We start from the raw sequence: 25,357 nt of genomic DNA on the forward strand, positions 1-25,357 counted from the left end.
ACCCTAAAAATCCTGGTTGGTGGCAGCGATATCAGATCCAAGCTGGGTATAAGCTTGGGGGAGGTTTACAGTAAACACTCAGATTTTGAACGCTAAGTCCAGATTTGAGACAGACGTTTACTACAGGTGGTGAACCCAACCCCAAAGGACTCACTGCCTGGGAAGCAGAAACTTAGCTTGCGCATGTTTAGCCATAGCTGCACCTGCTGGTCATTGGGCAGGCTCAGCGTGCTGCTGGCCTTGCACAAGGGCATAGCGACGCAGGGGTGCTGGAGCGTGTGGGTGAAGCAGCTGCAGCCCCAGCACTGAAAGGGTGCACTGTGGTCAGCACGAGGCTCCTGCTGCCCACGCCAGGACCGGTAACTGATGCATCAAGCCCAGATGTGCCAGGACTGATGAACTGCCAAGCCCCAGTGCAAAGTAAGCACTGTCTGGCGGGCCCACACAGGAAGGTTTGGTGGACCATATTTGGCCCATGGGCCACCTGTTGTGGATCTCTGCTCTAGAGATTAAGATTTGGTCTGGTCCCAGTCTTTACTAAGGTAGTTGTTTATTTGTGTTGAATGTTGTAACTAGAACATAGTACCTGTCCATATTCCATGGATATCATTTTACTGCTGCATAACTAATTAGTCACTGTTTCTATTAACAGGACGAATTGTGTGAATCTGTAGGTCTACGAAAGCAGTTAACAGAGGAGCTACAAACTGTTAAACAAGTATGTTGTTGTGGGGTTTTCTAATATGATTCTGAAGAGTTTTTTTAATAATAGCTTCTTTTTTGTGCAGGGGAAAGGGTGGAATTCTTTGTGCACTTCATGGTTTTCCCCTCTGCTGCACTGATTTCACTTCATTGGAGTCACACTAACATAAAAGTAATACGATTGAGTGAAGAATCAGACCCTGTAGCTGGAAATATTTTTGCCTGAGCAAATGAGGGATACTGGGGCAGATGTTCACAGCACATCTCCCATTATCTTCAAATAGTGATTAAGCAGGTAATTCCCAGAGTGTCACACTGAGTATTAGCCCTTTATGTTTTCAGTCTGCTTTTTCATGAACTTTGGTGAAGATAGTTAAAACGTAATTTAAAGTGCAGCAAAAATTTCACTGGTAAACGCCACATTAATTCCCTCTGATTTATATATGAGATTTGCTCAGTTTTCTCAAGTTATAAAATAATCTCTGTTTGCAAGTGCTAAATATTCAACCTGGGGTATGAAAATCCAGCTGTATTTTTGTGAGTCGTACAGGCGATTGTTAGTAGAAATAAGAATTCTGCAGTGAGAACTTTGGTCATCATAAAAAGCAAAATTGTAAGCTAGCAGAAAGAACCGTCTCCCATAGCTGTATTGATTCTTCAGTGGTAGCAGTAATGACAAAATTTTCATAAAATACAAAAATAAACTCAGAAGTGTAGAGGGTTAAGTTGGCTTAAAAGGTGCTGTCTTTCAAATTTCTGAACGTAGCCTTTCTTCAAGTGATCTTATCCTTTCTTGCTAATGCTGTACAAATAAAAATCTTAAGTACGGTACTGTTAAAAATCTTGTAGGTAAACACGATTAATATGTACATTATTGCAAAAGGAAGTGTATGTGTTTAGGTGTAGCTTTTGAATCAGCTAAAATCAATGTAAATGTTTCTCATTCTGCCATCAGACCTCTGCTTTTAATTATGAGTGGGGGTGCGTGTGGAGAAAGAGCATTTCTTAATTGATTTAGTCTTTTCATTCCTCTTAAAATAAATTATGTTTTAAATTCACATTTGTACATAAAACAATTATTCTGATGGAATTTTTTTTACAAATTTATTTTATTGCATTCAAATAATTTATATACACTTCTATCATGCATTTATGTGAAATTTTACAACTGCAGGGTCATGTTCTGTACTGTTCTTTTTGGGAGGCTGAGGAGAGAAGATGATTCTGAGGCAGGGAGGGGACAGATGTAGCTTTATATCACCTTTTGTTCCTCTCAGATTCTGGGCTGTTGTGGACTGCTCTACAGGCCTGAATATCTGGAGTTCATAGTGCTTCAGCCACTCTCTCTCCCACCGTACTGCTACACCAGAGTGTAAATGCGAGGGACAACTCATGGCTACGTACACATAAAGGGGGCATAGTGAAGACCAGCATCTTGCCCAAAGTGTAAGAAGATCTCTACCCCAAGAGCATACAAAAAATAAGACATTGCACAGAGTCCGGCCAAGGGAGAATGCGGAGGGCGTGACAGGTGGGAGGAGAACAAGATAGGAAAGATTCTGTGGTCTGCAGTGTGCAGGTGGTCAGACTTAGATGATCACAGTGGTCCCTTCTGACCTTAAAGACTATGAGATTCCTGGAAAGACCCAATGTTTAAGGAGGGAGATAATGAGAAGAGAGAGAGGAGGCCCTGGTAGCCACATACAGGCAATGCAAAGACATGCACAGTGCTTAGCAAAGTGAGCAAAACTCTGCTCACACATGAGCACTGATGTGTAGGGGACAGATGGGCAGGGAGGTCATGGCTAGGCCATAGCTATTTAAGTACACTCCAGTGAACTCTGGTGATGCCGTTTTTAGGATTTCTAGTACTGCTGTTTCCAGTTAGAAGTACTGACTCCTGGACCTTGCTTATATTGACGTTTAGGGAAATCTCTCTCTCTTGCTGCAGCACTCATGCTAGCAACAGTGAAAGTTCTACTGTGGACATGCCACTGGCATCCTTACCTTCGTAGCATTTAAGAGAATGTCTACGCTGCAGCTGTGAATGAGTCTCCCAGCCCAAGTAGACAGACTCACACTAGTGGGGCTCGAGCTAGCACGCTAGAAATAATGTGGATGTTTCAGCTCGGGTGGAAATTTGGGCTCTCAAGCCCATCAGACTTTCTAGGCTTTAAAACCAGAGCTGGAATGTCCACATTAGCTCAAGCCCTACTACTGCTAGCTCCAGCCCTTCTAGTGCGAGTCTCTATGTGTGATCTGGAAGTAGGGTGACCAGACAGCAAGTGTGAAAAATCAGGATGGGGGAGCCGGTCCATATAACAAAAAGACCCAAAAATCGGACTGTCCCTATAAAATGGGGACACTTGGTCACCCTACTGGGGAGGCTTGCTCACAGCTATCCGTGTAAACCAATGGTTTCAACCTGTGGTCCAGTCAGCACAGAGCTGCAGCCCACGTGACATCCTCAGGCCATACTGCTTACTTACATGCTGCTTGCCTGCCAACTGACTGCAGCAGATGTGTTGTTCCAAATGCCAAATGAAGAGTTTAAACCTTTCTCTTCTGTTCTTATTTTGAGATTAGATTTATACTTTTGACTTTACTATTTGTTAGGGTTATTTTTTTTTTTTTTAGTGCTGCCCTTCAATACTCAGTTAGAATATAATTGCTATTTCCGGTATTGCTATGTTGCTATACTTTACATGACAATCATTGTTCAATTAAGGCATTGTGGACACCTAAGCTACAGAAATGCATTTGCCTAGTATTTTTAGTGATAGCAATGCCCACTGCCACCACATGAGGCCCTCATGTATTTATTTCTCTGTCTGCATTGTCCTCATGTAATTTTGAAGGTCAGCTTTGCAGTGAAAAGTTCAGGCCTCCTGGTGCTGAACAGTAGGGTTTTCCCAGCTGTACTTTAAGTAATGACTACTGGAAAGGACACAGCTAGTGAAATCAAAGAGCAATAATTAAATCATGGAAAGTTTCAACATATTTGAAATATTTACTTACAGAAATGTTTACTTCTGTTTATATTTTATATTATTTTATGTATTTTTCCATTATGTGTATTCTAAGCAAACACTCGGATCTGCATTTCAATTAATATTGAGATTCATTGTTTGAAATTCACTGAGACCCACACTGTAAAAAAAAAACCAGGCTACTCACAGATCTGGTTAACACTCTGTTCAACCTTCACTTTTGGAGTTCTACTTGAGTACCCAAATTCATCCTTACCCATCTAAAACATGTATTTGGATGCTTTAAGTATCTGATCCTGCAAGCTGCAGAATGCTTTCTGACCCTAAATCAGCAGAGCATTTAGTGCATGCTTAATTTTAAGTACGCGTTTAGGTGCTTCGCTGAATACAGATGGACTTAAGCATGTGTTTGAATGCGTTGCTGAGTCAAGGCCCTTCTGAGGTATTGTGCATTGAGGATGCTCAGAACTTCACAAGAGGTGCTCAGTATGTTTTAGGAGTGGGCGGGCCCTAACTAACAATTTGAACGCTGAAATGTACAGTTTGGATGCCAGATTGAAGTGCAGAAGATTGAAAACTAAGCACCCACCCTAGAACTCTATGGCGAGTCTTCACTGGGGAAAAAGGGTATGAGGTATCTTGATGTAAAACGATCTCGAGATAGCTTTTTAAATGTAAAATCCTATTGGAGCCTATGGACACAGGCACTTTGTACCTTGATGTAATTAATCAAGGTCAACCCTCTACTCTTCATCTGGTTTTCACCTTGAAGTAAACACATTGAAGTAAACCTAGAGTGCCTTGTCTTCACTAGGATTTTACATCAAGAAACGCATCTTTTTTGCAATGAAGCCATAGTCTAAAAATGCTGCATAGTTTAGGCTTATCAGTTGGGTATTATCAATTCAACATAAGACTCCTGCAATAGGTAGCTACAAAAGGATTATAAAGGAAGGTGTTTCCATATTATAATGAAATCTATGTATCTTTAAAAAAAAAAAAGTCACAACTTGAATGTTCATTAAGCATTTGGTGTGTGTCCATTTCCTTCTGTCAAAGGCAACTAAAGAACAGTCCCTAGCTATTAAACCATTCTTAGCATATGAGCTGTGTATGTATATATTTAAGGACGTCTAAAAATCCATGAGATATGGCAGCTTTTCCCTTGACCTTTTGGTCTGTTATGCCCTCCAAAGTTTTTCAGTCAACAAGATCAAAGAGCAGTAATTAAACGATGGAAACCCTGATGTTCAGAGAAATGCTATTGTCTTAAATCATCGATGTAATCAGTGTTCAGTTGAGCTGGTCATTTATCATAAAGAATATAGTCAAAACATACCTCATTAATTGCCTCCCTGGCTGAGGGAAGGCTCAGAGATTCAGTTATTCTGTATCTGTATATAGAATGTTTGTGTGTAGCACAGAATGACTGAAGATTATAGTTTTCTTATAGATAATACAAGATTAGAGTCTTCCTATAATACCTTTCCATGAATAAATAAAACATCATAGTTGTGGGTATAGATGCTATAAATGCTTGCCTACAATTAAGTAGTGCCCTGGTGAGTATATATAATTTGGGAGCACTGAGAATAGCCATCCACATTCTTAAATTAATTATTTCCAGAAACAAGTATTTAGCACGCAGGTCTCTGTGCTATCACAACCACCTTTGATCTTTCACTTGCGAAAACGTTCTGCCTGGTTGAGTTTATAAAAGTTATTTTAAGCATCGTTAAAAGTTCAGTGTTATGACCTGAAACAGTAAAGTAGTGATCAATCCAAAACTGAAATGTTTTAACCTGTCTTGGCCAATCGTTGACCTGTAGGAGGACGGCAGATCATTCACTTGAGTAAATTCTAGGCTATCGTAATACCTGGTTATCCTCTGGGTGCAGATATAGATAATTGTACCGGTATGTATCAGATGTTAGAAAGAGACATTATAGAATAGAATACCAGTGTTGGAAGGGACCTCACGAGGTCATCTAGTCCAGCCCCCTGCTCAAAGCAGGGCCAATCCCCAGACACATTTTTGCCCCAGATCCCTAAATGGCCCCCTCAAGGATTGAACTCACAACCCTGGGTTTAGCAGGCCAATGCTCAAACCAGTGAGACTTTTTTTTATTTTTTGTAAAATATATTTTCAAACCCTTTTCTTCTGGGCACTTAAAAAAATCTTTTAACAGTTGAATCATTACATTTGCCCCTTATCACCTTTTGTTCCTTATTGCTAACCAAGCTATTTCAAAACCCTGCCATCTGAAGATGTTAATCAGAGGCTGCAGGGCAGAAAAAGAGCTTTTAACAGTACCCATTGAGCTGTGTAGGGAAATAAGGGTAGCTTTTATTGATTCAAGAATCGCCCTCTTTGCAGTGTGTTGCTGCTTTTATAGAATTGTTTATTACTCTCATTTTTAAAATCAAGAAGGAAAACAAGTTTTTCTTATTTTTACTGTTGAGAACTTAAATAGTTACTTTCTGAGGAAAACCAAGGAATTTTAAAATGTTTAAATTGTTAAAACTTGTTCCCAAACTTTTAATTATAAAACTTTTGATGTATTTTAACATACATTAGTTATTGGCTAAGAAAGGCCTGACTCCAGTTAAAGTGACAGGTTTCAGAGTGGTGGCCATGTGAGTCTGTATCAGCAGAAGGGATGAGGAGTACTTGTGGCATCTTAGAGACTCCTTATTAATTATGCTAATATCCGTATATCTATATATGTAAAGACGTAGGGATGAGATTAAAGCTCAGCATAGAATTGATAGCCCGGTGGGAGAGGGAGGTAACGTGCCTTTAAGTCGCCATTGTGCCCTTCTGATCCCAATTTGCTTCAAGGGCTCCGGAAGCTCTCCAGGATAATTTAGACAGCCCTAGGGGGCTGTGTAAATTATGGCAATATGTCCTTTGCTATCCCACAGCCCTTAATGCTGTTTGGAATCTGAGTACTATATGCTGCAACCCTACTCCTGACACTTCCCCTTCTGCACATGGCTCCAGCATACCCGGGGCTTGTGAAGGGAAGGAAGCCATACGGTTATCTTCAACATAATCCTCACCCCTCCCATCAGAAATGTGGCTTTAGGGCCACTTTATGTCATGGTGGCCCTTTTACATGTGTAAAGAGGTTGGAGCCGTAGTGAGGATCTCACCCTAAATAGTTAATGTACATCGACATAGCTCCATGGGGTTCAGTGGAACTGTCATAATTTGTACTCACTGAGGACCTGGGCCAGTATAGTACAATACATAAAAAGTATCTGAAAGGGAACTGCCTCTAGGATTCTGACTTTCAAGCCACACAGTAGCAAAAAAACTTTGTGAACAGCCCAAAAAGATCCAGGTGTACATGTATATACAAACATCAGCAGTGCTTGTGAGTACAGAAACAAGCACTGCCCTGAAGTTGCCAGACCTGTAATATAATTCTGATTACTGGCAGGCAGATGAACACATCAGCTACTTAAAAGTCCTAATTCCAGTGTTTACTGATCAAATAATTAGCTTTTGAAACTGGGTTAAGGTTTACCTGGCCAACGTGGCTATGTTTTATGTTGCTAGGTCTGCTTATCGTCACTCAGGAGGGTGGCTTGGTATAGATTAAGTTGGTTAGACAGTCAAACCCATGCTGGTCTGAAAATTGGGCGGGGGATTGCAAGGATACAGAAACTTACAGGAAAAATTTTTTCCAGTGCCACTAACCAAGGCATAAGGTCCCATCACGGGGTTTCAGAGCTCAGGCTCCAGCCTGAGCCTGAACATCTACATAGCAATGTTTAGCCCCACAGTCCAAGCCCTGTGAACCCGACCTGGTACAGCCACGGCTCTGCTGTGGGTTTTTTATTCCAGTTTAGGGTTAGGGTTAATGGCCTGGGACTTACCTGCCTGAGGGACCACATCTTTCGCAGTGATATGTTGCCGCAGTTGAGAAAGCAGAGGCACTTAAGCTGGAGCACCCTCGGTAGATGAGAGGGTTGACAGCTTGTTCTCTATAACTGCCCTCAGTTCTGGAATTTTGTCCAAAATGGACCAGATTTGGCATGCTGCAAAGCTCTTGTCTTTTCCTGGTCAGGGTGGTGGTGCTTTGAAGGTTGGGACTTGTGTGCCGGAGATTTGGGAGCTGGGACATGATTTATTTTTCCCCTGTCTTCAAGGAAGTAGTTGGGTTTATTTTTGTTTTCTTCAGTGTTTGTATTTTTAATGCATGACAAAAAAGACTAAAGACGTGTATAGATGCTTTTTTGTGTATGATTTGTATAAAGCCAAATAAATAAATAAACGTACTTGAATATTTTCTGCCAGCTTTTTATTGAATCACATTTGTAGTTAGATTAGAGGAACATCTTCCATTTAGAAGGAAGAGTGTTCAGTGTTAGTTATACTGTTTTGGAAGCTGGAGTACTAAACAGATTAATTCAGCTGTCAAACAGGAAGATTTTATCTAAGGAAGAAATAGAACATGGTTCACAATGTTGTAGGCCACTTCACCTTGGCAACTACAATATCAGAACCCTACATGCTCCCTCTTCACCATGCGCCTCATTAATTGGTCAGCATAGCTTGTTACCAGAAACTGATGTTACCATGCTAGAACCAAAATGTAAAAACTTGCAAGCTGTGAATATGCAAACAGTGAACAGAATACAGTATATACAAAAAGACATTGGACCGAATTCTATGCCCTGCTACTTCCTCTTTGCACTGCTGTGATGGCACAAAGGGGTTGGCAATTGCCAAGTCTTCCCTGAAAGAAATCTCCCAGGCGTTGGGGAGAAACCAGCAGCTGTAGAGTCAGATGTAGATTCTCCCTTCCTTCACAAAACCAACTCAGGAGCCAGGAGAAGGGGTGACTAGAGCAAACTGCTCTCCAGTTATCCCCATCATTGGGGACCACTGCCAGAAGCACTGGTTAAAGCAGCTCCAAAGATGCTCTAATCTGCACTGTGGTGGATATAGAATTGGGAAGATAGTGAGCTACTTGATGGCACTACAAAGTAATGGGATTTGAGGCACTGTGTTGTCAAAAGGTGCTATCTGCACATATTGCTCTGCAGGATGTAGGCCTCACAGAGCAAATACAGTCCCCATTGCATGTAGTAGAATAGGGTTTTTGCTAGGTGAACCTTTAAAGTACTGAGCTAAGCATCGTAGATAAATGTTTCTTTGAAGAATCTTTACCTGGATGTCTTAATTTAAAAAGCAGGGAAAGTATTCTAGTGGTTCTGACCTTTAATAAGGGTGTTCAGTAAATGCATATAAATTGGGAATCTTTTCCAGATTAATAAGAAGCTGAGGAGAACTATGGGTTGCTGCTTTGATTCAAGTAACCACAAAATACATTGATCAGCAACTTACTTGGTCTAAAGCTGACACTTTTGTAGGAGGAAGTTCTTCAAGAAGAATTTTCAGAGGAATTAGAGCACCGCTCTTGTTGACTTTCAATGGGAATTTCATCCCAAAGCCCTTTGCAGATTGATCCACAGATTAATATTCTCATAGAAGTCAATGAGAAAACTCCAGCAGAAATAGAACTCAAATCTTGTACTGTATAATATATTGGAATCTATTTACTCACCACTGTGGTGGGAAGGATCGTGGCTGATGAATAGCGGACAGCAACACAGCACAGCGGTTTAGGACTGGAAGTGAAGAAGAGTATTGAATCCACTTGAAAAGTCATGGAAACTTTTTGATGGAATACTGTTATTGCCATGAACAGGACAGCAAGGTTTACACACCTATTTTGCATCAGATTTAGCCACAAAACTAGATATAGATTTACAATCTCCTCTCTCTCTCTGATTTATCCCTTTTGTTATATCTTTATTTTTGTAAAGCTGGTTTACTTTAAATGAAGAGCTAATGTATATATTTAGCTAGGTAGTTTTTGTTCTGAATATGATTCACTGAACTGCCTATTTCATTACACATGCTGCACAAAATGCTCAAGTTTAATTAGGAACAGCCCACAACAGCATGAAATTCTTCATTGCATATGAAGGCTTGATTCAGTAGCAGACTACATCTGTGGCCACTGATCTGTGAAGTGAACATCAGACAACCACAGAGTTAATCCTAATTCCTTAAGGGAAATTTTAAACGATTCACTCATAGGAAGCCTCAAAATACCACACTGGATGTTTCATTTTTTGTTTACAGCACAAAAACTGTGATTCTGCCAACTTGATTGAGAATGGGGGACTGAGGGTCTGATCCAGCTCCCACAGAACTCAGTGGAAAGTCCTGGATCTGGCCCTAAAAAGGGACTCCTTTGAGAGAGCTTTGACTTTGAATGGAGTCTTCATTTATTATCTCACCAGTTTGTTCCTGGCCTCAGCCAGAAAGATAGACACAAACCCTGATTCTTTTCTCACTGACCATGGTTTTCATGTTGGTGTAACTCCATTCACTTCAGTGTAACTGCTGATTTCCACCAATATAAGAAGAGAAGCTGGTTTGGTGGTTCTATGGGGTGGTGGCGAATATAGAAAAAAATGTTTAAATAGTGAGGGACCACATTAATGTATAATTTGTAAATTAGGGCACAATCCTTCAAACAGTTAATCATGTGAGTACGAAAGTAGTCCCACTCAAGTCTGAAGACTACTTGCATGAGTAAAGATTTGCAGGATCAGGCCCTTAATTTAACAATACTCAATTTACAAATTAACAGACGTTAATGCGAATTAATATTCAGTGACAAACTTAACTGAGAATCTCCACACTTCTCTGTGTTTAAGTTTTGTAACTGTTACATTCTTTCACAGCTGTTTTTGTAAGCAGGGAATAATTTATCTACCTTGATTTTAAAAAGTTCACAAATGTTTTTTATTTGGAAAAATATCATAAAATTTCCCCTGCCTTCTCCTATGTCTACTTTCCTCTTTTTTTCTGTGGCTCCTATGTAGAAAGCTCTCCTTAAATAATGCAGGAGTAAAGAGTTGAATACAAGAACTGGAAGGAAACAACAAAAAATACATTTTTAAAGGAATTTAATTTGGCCAGGACACCAAAGTTAATAATTCGTACAAAAAAATGCTGTGGAAACTATGGGCTGATTCACTGGATTCAGGCAATAATGAGAAAGCCAGATACCTGTAATTAATTGGAGGCTTTCCCCTGGTGTGGAGATGGTGGGCTTCATTATGAATGTCAGATACGCTGATGTTAAATCACTTTCACCTCCATTGGATTTATATCAGGGTACTAGAACTCAGAACCTGGTTTGGTGGTCATGATTTCTTTAGATTTTGTTGGTCTCATTTGCTATAGAAACTGAAAATTATTTTTTGTTGAATACAGTCCATTAAAATGTTAAATGTCAAGGAAAGGACTGTCTTACTTTACAGTTGTTAAAATTATCTCTCTTTTTAAAAAAACAAACAAAACAAAAAAAAAACCTTTTCCCCATATTTTCACACCACAAATTTTAAAAAGAAAAAAATGGAACTCTCTAATCATCAGTCCCAAAATTTAACTCCTATGCCAAAAGCAATATTTTACCTAAATCAGAGAATTGTTCACTTTATTTGTATTTTATAGGAAGCCAAGGCAGCAGTGGAAGAGGCAAGAGCCCTGCGAAGTAGGATTCATCTTGCAGAAGCTGCACAGAGGCAGGCTCGTGGAATGGAGATGGATTATGAAGAAATAATCTGCCTATTAGAAGCTGAAATTACTGAGCTGAAGGCTCAGCTCACTGATCATTCTGGCCAAAATAAAGTAAGCGAAACAGTCATCTCTCATAGTTACCATGGTTTCCTTGCTGTTGTCATGTATCCTGTTTTCATTTTCTTTTCATCTGCTCTTCTAAAGTAGGTCACTGTTTTGTCTTGTATTATTCAATAACTGAAATGATGCGTAGTGAAGGGGGCAATGTGAAGGCTACGAGCCTTCCTTTATCTAGATATCTTTAGGTTGGAAAAACAAGAGCCAGAAGCTTATTTGGGTCATTGGTCAATATGGCACATCTCAAGCCTTAAAGTATAAAACAATGAATATTTTGGTTTTCTGTTTTATTTTAAAATTTATTAATATATGTCATAAAAATTGAGGCAAAGAAAAATCATTTTTGTGGTTGATTAGAGCTTTCAAGGAAGTGTGAGAGATTGAAAGATATTTTAGATTCCTAAGCAAATTCACACATGTTCAGTTTCAGCTTTTGCCTGGTTTCTGTTTTAAATCAGTGCAGATGTATCTTCAGTAAGTGTGTTTGTTGTTTACACTTGGCATATTGTTAGTATTTCTAACCTGTTTCTCAGTGATGCACAAATAATAAAATAAAATTCAGGACTATTCTTGAATACATTCAAATTTACTCAAGTTAATTATTTGAAAGACACAAACAACATTAGTGTGACCTAAATCTGATTATTTTTTTAAATGAAAAAGGTTGTAAAAATGAGCCTCACACTCGAGGCCACCATATTATCCCCAATGATGTTTAGAGACCAATTTAGAATAAAACAGTTTGGGACAATTTTTAATGAACCTCCATAACTGAGAATCCATTTTTCATGCTGACATATATTGTGCATTGTTTCTTTGTACTTCCCTGTTGTCTGTCTATATCCATCTCTTCTCTCTTTTCTTGAACTTAGATTGTAAGCTCTTTGGGACAGAGGCTTCCTTTTTGTTCTGTTTATTCGTTCCGCTCCTAGAACAGTGGTGTCCTGGACCATGAGTAGGGCTCTTAGTCTTTACAATAATACAGATTAAAAAACAGTAACAATAATGATTGGAATTTGTGTGTGTGTAGTTACCTAGTTTACCTAGTTACCATGAAAAATGGATATGCCCAATAATTTAAAATAAGGATGGCCTGCTGAAATTTTCAGTGTGAAAATTAGTTCAATATTAAAAAAGCAAAACCTGTGTTACAAGAGCTATAAAGTGCATGGACCTAATAGTTCACTGCCTTGCGCACTCTTTGTGTGATCACTTAGGCCCAGATTTTCAAAAGAGCGCAGCTCCCATTTAAGCACAAAATCAGTGTCCAGATTTTCAGTTACGCTCATTACATTGATGCATGTTGGGTGCTAAACTTTCTTGAAAAACTGGTCACAGACATGAATGCTTGAAAATCTAGACTTGAGTGCTTTCAAAAATCTGACCTGGGACCTGATCCTCACCCATCTTGTTTAGTGGTAACACTCCCATTGACTGCAACAGGTGCAGGATTAAACCCTTGTACTTGTGCAAAGTTGGAAGCTCTTCAGAGCTAGGACTGTCTACTAGTCTGTGTTGGTACAGTACCTAGCACAATTAAGCCTCATTCTTGGCTGGTCCTTAGGCATTACCATAATAAACCTGATCGATTTAAAAAAATAAGTTGGTGTAAAATGTTACTGTTCCAGTTTAGTAGCCTTTTACTCCCACTTTGTGAGAGTGGTTGTACAGCAGCAAGGCAGTAGAGAATAAGGCCTCTTAAGTAGCATACTTTGAAGTGCTCTTCTAAATTTAATTTATGCAACTGGTAGTGTAAGCAAGAGATATTGATCAGTTCACCTTGTTTCTTTAGGTACAGTACATGAAGAAGAGGTTTGCTCCGCTTAGCCTATTGATAACATCTGTAAGCCAGGGAATCCAAAACTGTATTTAGTAAAGCACCAACAGTTGGCTGTATTTAATAAAATCCTCCCTAAGTAGGCTTAGCATCTCCTTTTCAAGTAGTGAACAGTGTGATATACATTACAGAAAAGAAACTTTCTAATCAAGCAGACTTTCTGATAGTCAGAATAATGGGGATTCTGCCACATAAAACTGTGTTTGTATGTTTGCTTTTAATAAAGATATAGTTATTAGTAACAGCACTTTTTAGTAGTTGTATATCTTATAGTAGGTTGTATTCAGGTGATGGGCTTCAAGAGAAGTGCACCTACGGTAATGTCAACCTTTGTCGTTGTAAAGATTGGCATTTTCTTTCCCTTTTACTGGGAGGTATTTTGCGCCTAATCCTCTGCCTAGCACACAGATCAAGTAAACAAATGTGCCCATGTATACATAGTGGCCTCCATCTTGTCCAACACCACCAGAGCCTGAACACTTTAGAGCTAAAGAGCCAGCCTCTGTTGATGGGGCTGTACCAGACTCTTATCCTCTGTGGATCAGGCACAAAGGGGGACATGTAACAAATACTGAATGATGGGTTACACATACGCATGTAGAAAAATCTGAGCAGTTTAACTCTGTTTAAGGCCTGCCACAGAGTTACTAGTGGCTTTGGTGAGATCCTAATGTAGTAATTAAATATTGAACAAAAAACAGTCTAATTCAGAGTTGTAAAATAATTCAAAAAAGGAATGGAGATCTGGGCTTCCCACCATGATCAAATCAGCACTGTGCACTGCTGGGGGATCCAGCTTCAGGCTGATGCCCTTTCTAAAAGAACGAAAAAAAAAAGTTGTAAAAAGAGAAATGGTGGCTGCAGTCTGTTGACAGCACCTCGATCGCAGCAGGAGCCTGATTCCCAACATGCATGTCCCATGAACAACTGAACCAGATGAAGGGTTTGGCTACACTTGCAGCTGTACAGCGCTGCTGTGGGAGCACTCCCACGGCAGCGCTTTGAAGTGCGAGTGTGGTCGCAGTGCCAGTGCTGGGGGAGAGTTCTCCCAGCGCTGCAGGTACTTCACCTCCCCGTGGGGATTAGCTTACAGCACTGGGGAGCCGCGCTCCCAGTGCTGGGGCACTGTTTACACTGGCACTTTACAGTGCTGTAACTTGCTGCGCTCAGGTGGGTGTTTTTTTCATACCCCTGAGCGAGAAAGTTGCAGCGCTGTAAAGCGCCAGTGTAGCCAAGGCCGCATTCTAAAACTTCTGATTCAACTGTTTCACTCTCAGCTCTAAAGTTAAAAGGCCTGGTAGAAAACTGAGTGTGGGCTTGTCTACATGAACAATTAGTTCACACCAAGCTGGGGTGTGAATCTAACCTGCTGCAGACCAACTATCCTTGTGCACCCTGCTGACATGTTAATAGTTTGTTAGAGCCCTTCCTTACAGAGCTTTGAGGACTAGATCAAACAGTTAACACACATCAGCAGGGAGCTGGTCAACAGCAGGCCAGTGTGGGGTACAATCACACCTCAGTTTGCTGTGAACTAATTGTTCATATAGATAAGCCCTCAGTTACTTGGACATGGAGGAGATAAAGAGTGCTAGGCTAGGGATGCAAGGAAAGCATTACTGGGACGACATTTTAAAATCTACAGTCTCTTTCAAGTTCTGAATTCAGATTTTATTTTAAACATGTGCATTTTTAAGGCAATATTAGGGCCTTCAAGATCCTTTTGGTAAAACAGTCTTTGCTTCTTCTTTTCTTAAAATTTGGAGAGAGAACCCCCATCACCTTCACTGTTCACTCAAAAAGTTTGAAAAATAACAAATAGGATAAATAAAATTAAGTCTTGAAATGAATTAGATAGTATTAACTGAATTTCTTCCACAGGATAGTGTTCAAGATTTAAGAAAGAGAATTACTGTGCTTGACTGCCAGCTGCGGAAATCAGAATCGGCTAGGAAGACCTTTGAGATGGCCACTGCAAAACTGCTGCAGTTTGTAGAGGTAACTTTTTTGCACTGTTGTTCCCAGCAGCGTTTTATTTGGGAAAAGATGTATGTTGTTATATCTAAGGAAATAGGATAAATTAAGCATGAATGTGTAAAACTGTAGTTTGAAAAAAAACGGTCACAGCTTATACAACCTGCTGAAATAAGGGTTAAGGCAGAATTTCATGTAGGGATTTTTGAGTCCTTCGATTGTTGCTGTGTGCCTAATTGTAACAAACGTTCTTTTGTTTGTGCATTAAAACCTATGATCTTAGCATTTAGAGGTCAAGTTTCTTTATCTGGAAATGGTAAAATAATGCCCATTTGCAAAATTAAGAGGCAGATATACCTCGGTAAACAGAGATTATGTTGAAAACATGTTAAAAAACCAGAATTTTAGCTTGCTGTATGCTTAATCCAACTCAGCCTGTTCTGCACCATTTTATACTGAGCCAGTTAGTCAGTGTTCTGTGTCACTTTATGCTAGCTGAGGATATGCTCTACTCAGATATTTATTTCACATAGTAGAAAGGTTTATAACATGGACGTATAGATCATAAACACACAACATGGATGTGTTTTAATTAATTTTGTCCAATTCGTGTTTGCCTCCCCCATATGATGGACCTGAGTTGCCCCTTGCTGTGAAAATAGGGTGATTTTGTATGTTATAATTTTCAGGCAGCTTAAAATTGTTGTTGCTCCTTCCCCCTATGCTGACTGCCAATATAAGAAAATCTCCCAGACTTGTTTTTGAATGTCAGATATGGGGGAAAGGTGTTGCAGGCTTATACAAAAGAGTTCCTTGGGAAAGAGGGGGGGAAATTATGTCATTTGAAGTGTTATATTTTATATCTCAGCAATATACCTTATTTGCTTCTACAATTTTACTTCCATGGAGACTGAGAAATTTCTCATTTTATAATCCTTACATTATGGGCTGCCCATAGGAAAACGTTTGATTTAGCAAACTAGCCTTTTGGCGAGATCTGTGACTAGGGATATAGAGTAAAATCCATATGAAAAATGTCCTACAATATATTATTCATATTTGCATAAATGTGGCTGAGGTGCTTTGGGTTGATAGAATATTGTCCATGTGAAAAATCATTTAGGGTCCGTTAGAAGAAAACTGAGACCCCAGCTCATTCCCTGTGGCTAGGAATACCAAAGTTTTCAGGGAGACAGAAGATCTTTAAGTACATGACAAAGCAACAAAAATAGTATGTGAAGCTTATAAAACATTAACTATTCATTCTTTGATTGTTTGCCAACAGGTTGTGCATGAAGTGCTAGCAGACAACTCCATCCCCTTGTCAAATTTAAGGTAAGAAAACCTAAACTTAACTTGTTTTATTGAAGGTAATGCAGTGAAATGATATGAAATATATCAATACATGTTGTTATTGAAAACCTTTGTGACAGGGTTAGAAGCTACAAACAACTCATCCTAAGTCTTAGCTGTTTTCTTTCTATACTCCCATGCATTTCTGAATGCCACTTTTATGAACAATGGAAATAAAACCACAACATTGGTTTCAGGGCTGCAAATTTCATTAACAATTTGAAGATAAAACAGTTAACCAGCACAGACCCAGCACACCTATGGGCATCTCCATGTTTCTATCAACCAAAGACACTTTATCTCTTGCCACAGCTTTCCACCTTATTCTTTCCCCATGGAAAGAGTAAGACTCTTTGGTAGAGACTGCCTCTCGCCTATGTCCAGTAATAAGAAGCATCACCACTGTTAGTACCACCACCATCTATCTAGTTCTGATTCTTCTGAGAGTTTAGATTTTGGTTAGGAGGACTTTCAGCGTTACTTCCTGCACCATTTATGTGGTGAATGACCCTGCCAACAAAGGTGGAATAAAAGAAAAATGTGCATATTCACATATGTCAGAACATCATCAAACCACCCCCAACAGGGGTATAGAGAAAACGCTTGGCCCTCTGCATCAAACAGCTTATGAATGAGATACTCAGCTACCTGCCACGTAATGCCTGAAATAAGGGAGAGGGAGTAGCCTCTTGCCGCTGGCTAGAGTTGTCTGCCAGAGGGAAAAATTCCTTCCTGACCCTAAATATGGTAAGTGGTATAACCTTGTGTACCATGAGGATTGTACTAGCAAACTCCAGTAGCACCACCTGCTTTTGTTACAAAGCAAGAAGCATTCAAGCCTGTAATCAGAGAAACCATATTTATCTAAACTGTATGAAAGTGAACAGAATTACTTTAATTAAAAAATGCTGCAGCTCAGATGTATTCAATGGGATTTAGAGCAGCCTTTGGCCTCTTAAAATACCAATATAATTCTATTCTGTCTCAGAAAGCAGGTTTCTCCATGTTCATGTTCAAGAATAAATGCTAAATAGGACCCTATCCGGAAAACCTTATTCCTGCAAAATTCCTAGTAAAAATCAAATCTGTTTGTTTAACTGAAATTATCAGGGGTTTTGTCTCATTGACAGTTTCAGGATCAAGCTCTCGGGCTGTAATGGATGCCTGTTAAGTAGAAGACAAATTCTACCCTTAACGTATTTACGCACTAATCCCAGTCAGGTCAATGGGAATTGTCTTTGACTAACAGAGATAGTAACATTTCATTCTTTACAAAGTTGATATACCCTGTTTTCATAGGATATTCTGAGTACAGAAGCAAGTATAATCTTTGGGTAAGTGTAACACACTGCTGGGGATATCCAGAGCTGTGAGCCACTGTCTTAACTCTGCCTCAGCTAGAGTGAGCTTTGCTAAAGATTAGACTGCGTGTCAGCTCCCTACCATACCACTCTGTCTTCCTCACCAGTCAAAATCCTCAAGGCTCCACTGGTCCAAACCCTGCATCGTTGATAGCAATCAGTGAACTCAAGCTTCCGAGCTCTTTGGAGATGTTTCTCTCCAACGCACAGCCCCTACCACTGTGCATTCACAGAAGATATTAAGTTTGCTGCTCTTTTAAAGAGACAGTACATTACAGCTTATTAACTTAACTGGGTAAACATACCCTTCCCTTCAAACACAGCGCTGAGACATTTTATAGTGAAAATAAAACAAATGTATTAACAAAAGGGCACAAGTTAAGTGATACCACATAAAAGGGGATAAAGGTAGACATGGCTACAAGCAAATAAAAGTCAACACATGCATCTAAATGACTAAAACTTAATCTAGTAAAATACAGTCCTTGTTAAAGATGATTTCTCTCATCTAGGTCTCCTTTCCAACTTTTGCTGGTCAGGATCCCTCGCAAGATCACATTGCTTAGTTTCTTTGTTTCCTAAGGTGAAGCATACATAAAGGTGCTTTACTCTCACTTTTATAGTTCAATGAACCTTTGAAACATATTCTTCTGAAGAGTGCACCACCAGATAAAGTTCATGTCAAGTAAAGGAGTCATGGGTCTGGAAGATAAGACTCCAACTGGTGATTGCTACAATGCAAGTTGATCTGTTCCTGCAACCTCCGATATTCAAATGAATAACCTATTGATTATGATTGCACCTGGATGGATGCTTCAGCCTTTCCTTTGTCTGGGAAAAACCTGTGTACCAAGTCCCCATTTGTCTGATTTGAAAACAGTTTAGTCCCATATTTCCATCAAAACGGTGTGGCCTTTTGGGGTTTAGTGTACATACACTATGCAAGAATATTAACAGTCAGTGTGTTATTAGTTTTCCAATAATACCTGACCCTACAGCTGTTAGATATAGATTATGACATTAGTGAGTTGGAGTATGCTGAACTGTTCTACACTGCTAGATACTGGGGAGCTCCTTGCCCTCTGACACTGGGGTGCTGTTAGGGTCACAGTAAGTCTCTTGAATTTGGTAGCATAATTCTTTTTCTTTTGTTTTTGTTACTGGAATGAGACTAAAATCACCTAAGAGATGTGTTCAACAAGGTGAAAGGATGCCTGTTTTATTTTATTAAAAGGAACATTTTCCCTTGTAATCTTATAGACAATTGATCTCTTTGCTATGTGTTCCTTCCAGTGACCGAAGAGGCACATTATCTACCAAAACACTCCTGGCACGACTGGGGAGGAATGGACGTACTGTCACAGCAACCCTTGCAGCAGAAGCCAAAGATCTTACTAAATCTGTCCATGCCATTCTGGAAGTAGATTGTGAGTGTGTGTATATATATATATATATGTATTCTACCTGCCACCCCCACACACCTTTTCTGCCTTTCACCTTTTTGACTGACAATTCAGAGTGGAATGTTTCAGCAGTTATCAACTGAATAATAAATCTAATTAGTCATTACCGTAGGTTCATCAGAAGAAAGCACATTCGAGCATAACAGCCACTAGGAAAATCCTCGGTGTAGTTCAGATAGTTGTAGCATTTACATTTGATATAGAACCATGAGCTGGAAGGGTGATTTAGGTTTATGATTTATGAGGTTTATTATCAGCCCTTATCGAGGCACTTTTATTAATGTACCAAACCTATATTTCATAATGGCAACTAACCTACACTGCGAGTATGGTTCCAGGAAAACACTAATTACACCTCTACCCCGATATAATGCAACCTGATATTACACAAATTTGGATATAACGTAGTAAAGCAGTGCTGCCAGGGGGGGCTGCACACTCCGGCGGATCAAAGCAAGTTCGATATAACGTGATTTCACCTATAACGCGGTAAGATTTTTTGGCTCCCGAGGATAGCGTTGTATCGGGGTAGAGGTGTATAATACTGACAGTCAGGTGGTAGGAAGAAAAAGGGACCTTTTAACAAGCAGGTCTCAGAGACAGACTCCTACAACCTGCTTCCTATTCTAGTCCAGAAAGAAAGGCAATTCACAGAGTCCAGCCTGTGAACAATGTAAGCATATTGGTCCTGATTTTTCTAGCAATTGCACTGATACAAATTGATATCCATAATCATCAAAAGAGTTACACCAGTGTGAAACTGAAGTGAAAGCAGAATCAGATTGAATGTAAAGATAAAAGAAAAAATTACAATCCATCAGAAAGCTCTGTATTTTCTTGGACCAAAATGAGATTTGGATTTTTTTTTCAGATCATTATATCATTTTGTAGTTGGAATGATCTGTCTTTTTAGAATGGACTAGAAAGAATTCTATGGATTAAGAAATGAGCATTGGCCAATATTACATTACAACTGTCTGAGAGAAAAGCCTGTCAGCCAGCTGTCTTACAAATGCTATAATCAGTTAACACAACAGCTGGTTAATTGGTCATTTCACAAGAAGAGTTCATATACTAATGCAATCCTTCTGGAGTCTTTTCATTAACATTATACCAGAATGTTTAATATCTCAGTTCACAATTAACTGTCATGATTCAAGGAACCCAGAATTGTAAGTGAACGCAGAGTTCAGGTAGCAGAGACAAGGTGTTTGATGGCAGAGGACAGAGCTGACTATATCACTCCTTCCCAATTATAATTTATGAAGAAGTCATCAAGGAGTCTACAGTCCTGTTTCCCATTTACACTTAAGGTCCCTTTACACTTCTCTAGTACTGCAAAAGTCATCTTCAGCAACAGCATGATATAATTAGATGAAAATATTATTCAGATCATTAGCCAAGGAGCACATAGCACAGCTCAAAGGAGCAAAAATAGTTTGAAGCATGGTTATTTTTCTCAGAGTCTCTTCTCTCCCCCATACACTCTGCACCAGGAGCAGAGAGGGAATGGCATTGATGCCAGTTCTGTGAATTGATACCACTTAAAGGTTTCCCTGAGCTGAGAGAGTCATCAGAGGCTGGTTAAGTCAGCTTTATGGCTACTTTTTAATCATCAGAGCAGCACAGAGCCCATGGAGTAGAGGCCAGGGTCTGGCCCAGATTGGGAAGTCAGGAATTTTCTGCATAGTAATCCCAGCTCTGCTGCTGATTTGCTGTGAGACTTCTGCCTCATTTCCGCCTTTTCTAAAAGGAGACTAATGCCTACCTTACATGTGGGTCCTCCCAAGGATTAACTAGTTGTTTGTACAGGATTTTGAACTTGTACAGGACTTTGAAGTGTGATATGAGTAAAATTTTTGAACGTGCCTAAGGGACAGATTTAGACACCTAGTGGGATTTTCAAAACCACCTGGGTACCTATCTTCCATTGATTTCAGTGAGATTTCACTTCAGCTCTCACTTGTAAATCTTTGCACAAAGAAGGCTATGCAGTTGGAGGCTAGGGGGTCTGATCCTGAAATGTTTTTATGAATGTGAGTTGGTGCACTGATGACAGTAGACCTACTCACATGAGCAGGGGCTGCAAGTCCAGGGCCTGATAGAAAATTATCACGTTTCTACTCTGTTAAACTGATTTGGGGAATTTTTAGTGCTGTTTGTGTTACTATATCCATTCTTCTGTTTATTTCACTGTCTAGAGTACCTATCCTGAACAGTACTGAGCACTCTCCATTCTGGCTGCTCAGGAGGTGCTCAGTATCTCATAGGACGGGGGCATAGATAATTATATCTTCAGAGCAAGAAGCTATTTTCTGCCTTTAAAATTAGCAGTGTTTTTCCTTTCCTGGTGCACTCATAATAGTAATTATCTATCTCCTTAGCTTTAGGCAGATATGCCAGGATAGTTTATTACATACATATTCCACTGTTCACTGAGAGAAATAATAATTGATCTCATTTATGTGACTGGGATGTGTTCTCCAATTAATTGAATGTCTTGTAATAAATCATAGCTAGCCTTTTACAGAATGCTTGTAGGCTACATGAAACAATCCCTTATTACTGCCAATATTTTGAACTAAAACTAGGCCATAGAGGAATGTGACCACTAATATTCCCTTATGAAAATTAATTAGCTATTGCCTTGAATTATTTCTAACAAAATGTTGTTTTCAGTTTGGAACTTCTGACATCTGTATTAACCTAAAGAGAGAGAGAGAGAACCTGCTGTCCCTTTTTTCCTAGCTAGACCAGCTTTCATTCACAGCATAGTAGTCTAACAAACAAAGAAAATATTTCTTCTGAGGTTTAAACTAGCAACATGTAGACATTTCTGATCAGTACGTCACATTCTTCAAATGTTTGCTGGGCAGATAAGTGCCTTGAAAGTTTCTTACATTAGATGCCTGTAATGAAGTGCAGCAAAACGAGAGTATTATAGTAGTGACTGCAGCAATTTGGTGCCATACATCAAATCATTTAAAGAGCTGCAGTGGTATCTAACGGACCAAGTTTCTCATTTTAGTTTTGTACTTCCACCTTCCCTTCTCTTTTGCACACTGCCTTTCCTCCTAGGTGGTTCATGAGCAGGCACTCCACTGCCAAAGAGATCATGAAGGTAGGAAATGCCAGTTTAGTACATGGAAATTATTTTAATCCTGTTCAGTAATATCCATCACTCTTCTTAAAACACATGCCAGGGACTTCAGATAATTTGACTGCCCTAGCCTGTGAAAGTACAGGAGGACAAGCTCAATTACTCAGACTGACGTACCATAGGGATTCCAGAAAGTTGGGGTTCTTCTTTCACTAGGCCTGATCCACAGCTCACTGAAGTCGAGCTTTAAGGACTCGAGTACTTACGCCACACTGTCCCAGTTTTTCCTTCCAAGATGCCAAAGTTCCATCAGAATGAGTGTGTGTTCTTTAAGGTCTTTGAATATTGTCTTTCATAATTTTTAATCTGTAGTGATTAAGTGATATAATGTCTAAGGGAACAAATGCTCTACAAGCTTCTAAATCTATTAGCAGTCTATCATAGGAGGATGGGGGTGTTTTATTTAATATTGACTCTCAGCTGGTGAAAGGGAACCTTTAGTGGGGCAATTGTACCAGGGACTATTTTGGTTTGATACTATATAAAATGCATCCTAAATCTCTAATATGTTTTTATTTATGGAGAGATAGACACTCAACTATTGTTAAGGCTTAAACTAGTTTTCTCTTATAAGCCCCTGTAGGCGTGTGGGACTCACACCTGCGGTGCCTCCTGCTGGTTGTCTTGGTAATTAGCTCTTTCAGCCTCTGGAGTGCCTTCTGCAGGCCCATGTCCCACTGCCACTGGCCCCCCCGTGTCCCTCCCAGGACCCAGTGCCCCTTTACCGTGGGGCTGCTCCTTGGCAATAACCCCACCAGTCTCTATGGGTCTCCCCTCCTTGGGAAACCCCCAACCCTCTATCCCCACCTTGCCTCCATCTATGGGCCACTGCCAATCACCATCTAGCTCCCTTTCACTGGAGCCAACTGCAGTCTGTATAAGCCAGTCATCACAGGCAAGGGAGGTTTTGACCTGCTTCCTTTCCCTGCAACCCAGTACCTCCAGGGACTTTGGACCAGGCCCTGCAGCCTGGGGAGTTGCCAGCCTGGAGCTCCCCAGTGCCTCTGGCCTTCCCCAGCCCTGCTTCACTCCAGTACCCATTAGCACTCAGGCAGCTAGGCCCATCTCTCTCCTTAGCTAGAGGGAGACTCTTGGGCCTCTGGCTCACAACCTTGTTATACAGGCCAGCTGTGGCCTGATTGGGGCATGGCCCAGCTGTGGCCCCTTCCCCAATCGGCCCAGCTTTTCCCCTGCCACAGCCCTCTTCCAGGGCTGTTTTAAGCCCTTCAGGATAGGAGCAGTGTAACCACCCCGCTACAGCTCCATTTTACTATTCAAACACACCTTTGTTAAAGTACAGTCAATGCACCTGATGTGTCACAGTTGTGAATTTATCCGAGGCTAGAACTTGCCAGGACAGTTTAAGGCAGATTGGATGAGGAATTTAGGTGTTGTAGAGGTTCCAGAATTGTATAAAATGAGCTAAATTTCCTAACTTTATAATGCATTACTTTTATGTAATTTACTGTGATATATTTTTTGCATCTTAATCCCATGTTAATGAAGGGGTTTTTGTTTTTATTTTGTTAGTGTTGCTAGGGAATGAGCATAGACTAGTTGTATTCTTGAGATAAATTTAACAAGTTTTACAATATTTGTGTATTTCTAGGTTGCCTCTGTAAATCCATTGATACCTGACATCTCTGTCCAAATGCAAAAGTCTTTCCAGTTTATGACTAGAGATTGTACTAGACTGCATGAGAATGCAAAACTAAGAGATTATGGTGCTTTATGATAGGATCCCCAGTAGACAGCATCCAAATGGCTGTCTATTTTGATCATATGTACCTATAGTTGAGGGGATGTGTCACTGATAATCTAGGTCAGCTAATTTAACTTTTAAAAATAAAACAAAAATGGCCCTACAGATACATTACAGGATTTTTTCGTTTGCCTTTTCATCCCTTTATGGAAAACATAAAGAATTTCGGTGGGAACAGCCATTACAACAAACATTTATTTTATCTGTCTGCTACCCGCCTTTTAGACTGCTACTAAATAAGTTTCTTTGGCTGGGTTATGTTTCATGTGCATATATTCATGCGAATCCTTACATTGTCAGGAACTGAAAACCTCTTCTCCTACCTTCTGTATACGGGAGTGCATAAAATGTTGTGTGAGAGAGGCTTCCAAATAAGTAGATACTGAAATTGCACAAAATTGCTGTGAGAGCTGGAATTAGAGTAGCTGAAATAGGGGAGCAGAATAATTGTGACAGGCTCATTTGATTTATCATAGCATTATTAATTGTTGCAAAGCCATGGTATGTTGCATGTTAAATAATTGTATCTAATTTATATTTATGGTCTAAATCGAACTATCAATAATGTCTCTTTCAGCAAGCAAAAATATTGTCCGACACGTAAAGATTTTTTTTTTCTTTTTGAGGAATGTTGGGGGAGGGAGAATCAGGTTGCACAATTGGGGATGGAAATGTTGTGTCACATTAAATTATTTCTATCAGACTACACAGGAAATCATGCAAGAGAAACCTTTAAACTTAAATGCAATTGCAGACTAACATCTGGTTGTGTCAAATATAATAGGTAGGATTCAGTTAGAAAGCTCTAGAGCCATAGTATGGATCCATTTTGTGAACCTGAGAGTTAAAAATAGCTCTACAGAGAAGGATTTAAAGATTGAATGTCATCCTTCTGGGTTCATTCTGATTTGGAGAGCATTACAGATAGACTCAGGCTCTGCTGAGTTTGTATATGAGATTAAAGCATTAAAGCTCTCCAAGCTTAACAAAAAAAAAAAAAACAGACACAAAGTAGATATTCAACAG

The 25,357-nt window shown here is 39.8% G+C and overlaps 1 protein-coding gene across 8 annotated transcripts in view; it reads left to right on the plus strand.

Annotated features, from left to right (window-relative positions):
• STXBP4 (syntaxin binding protein 4) overlaps positions 1-25,357 on the plus strand; it is a 144,155-nt gene that overhangs the window by 60,601 nt on the left and 58,197 nt on the right. For all 8 annotated transcript variants that reach the window (XM_075071836.1, XM_032805690.2, XM_075071838.1 and 5 more), the window contains 5 exons: positions 653-718; positions 11,239-11,415; positions 15,140-15,256; positions 16,518-16,567; positions 19,240-19,373. In XM_075071836.1, coding sequence (XP_074927937.1) covers positions 653-718; positions 11,239-11,415; positions 15,140-15,256; positions 16,518-16,567; positions 19,240-19,373 — 544 coding nt within the window. The remainder of the gene's footprint in view (positions 1-652; positions 719-11,238; positions 11,416-15,139; positions 15,257-16,517; positions 16,568-19,239; positions 19,374-25,357) is intronic.

Source organism: Chelonoidis abingdonii, chromosome 13, assembly GCF_003597395.2.
Source record: "Chelonoidis abingdonii isolate Lonesome George chromosome 13, CheloAbing_2.0, whole genome shotgun sequence".
NCBI classification, from domain to species: domain Eukaryota; kingdom Metazoa; phylum Chordata; order Testudines; family Testudinidae; genus Chelonoidis; species Chelonoidis abingdonii.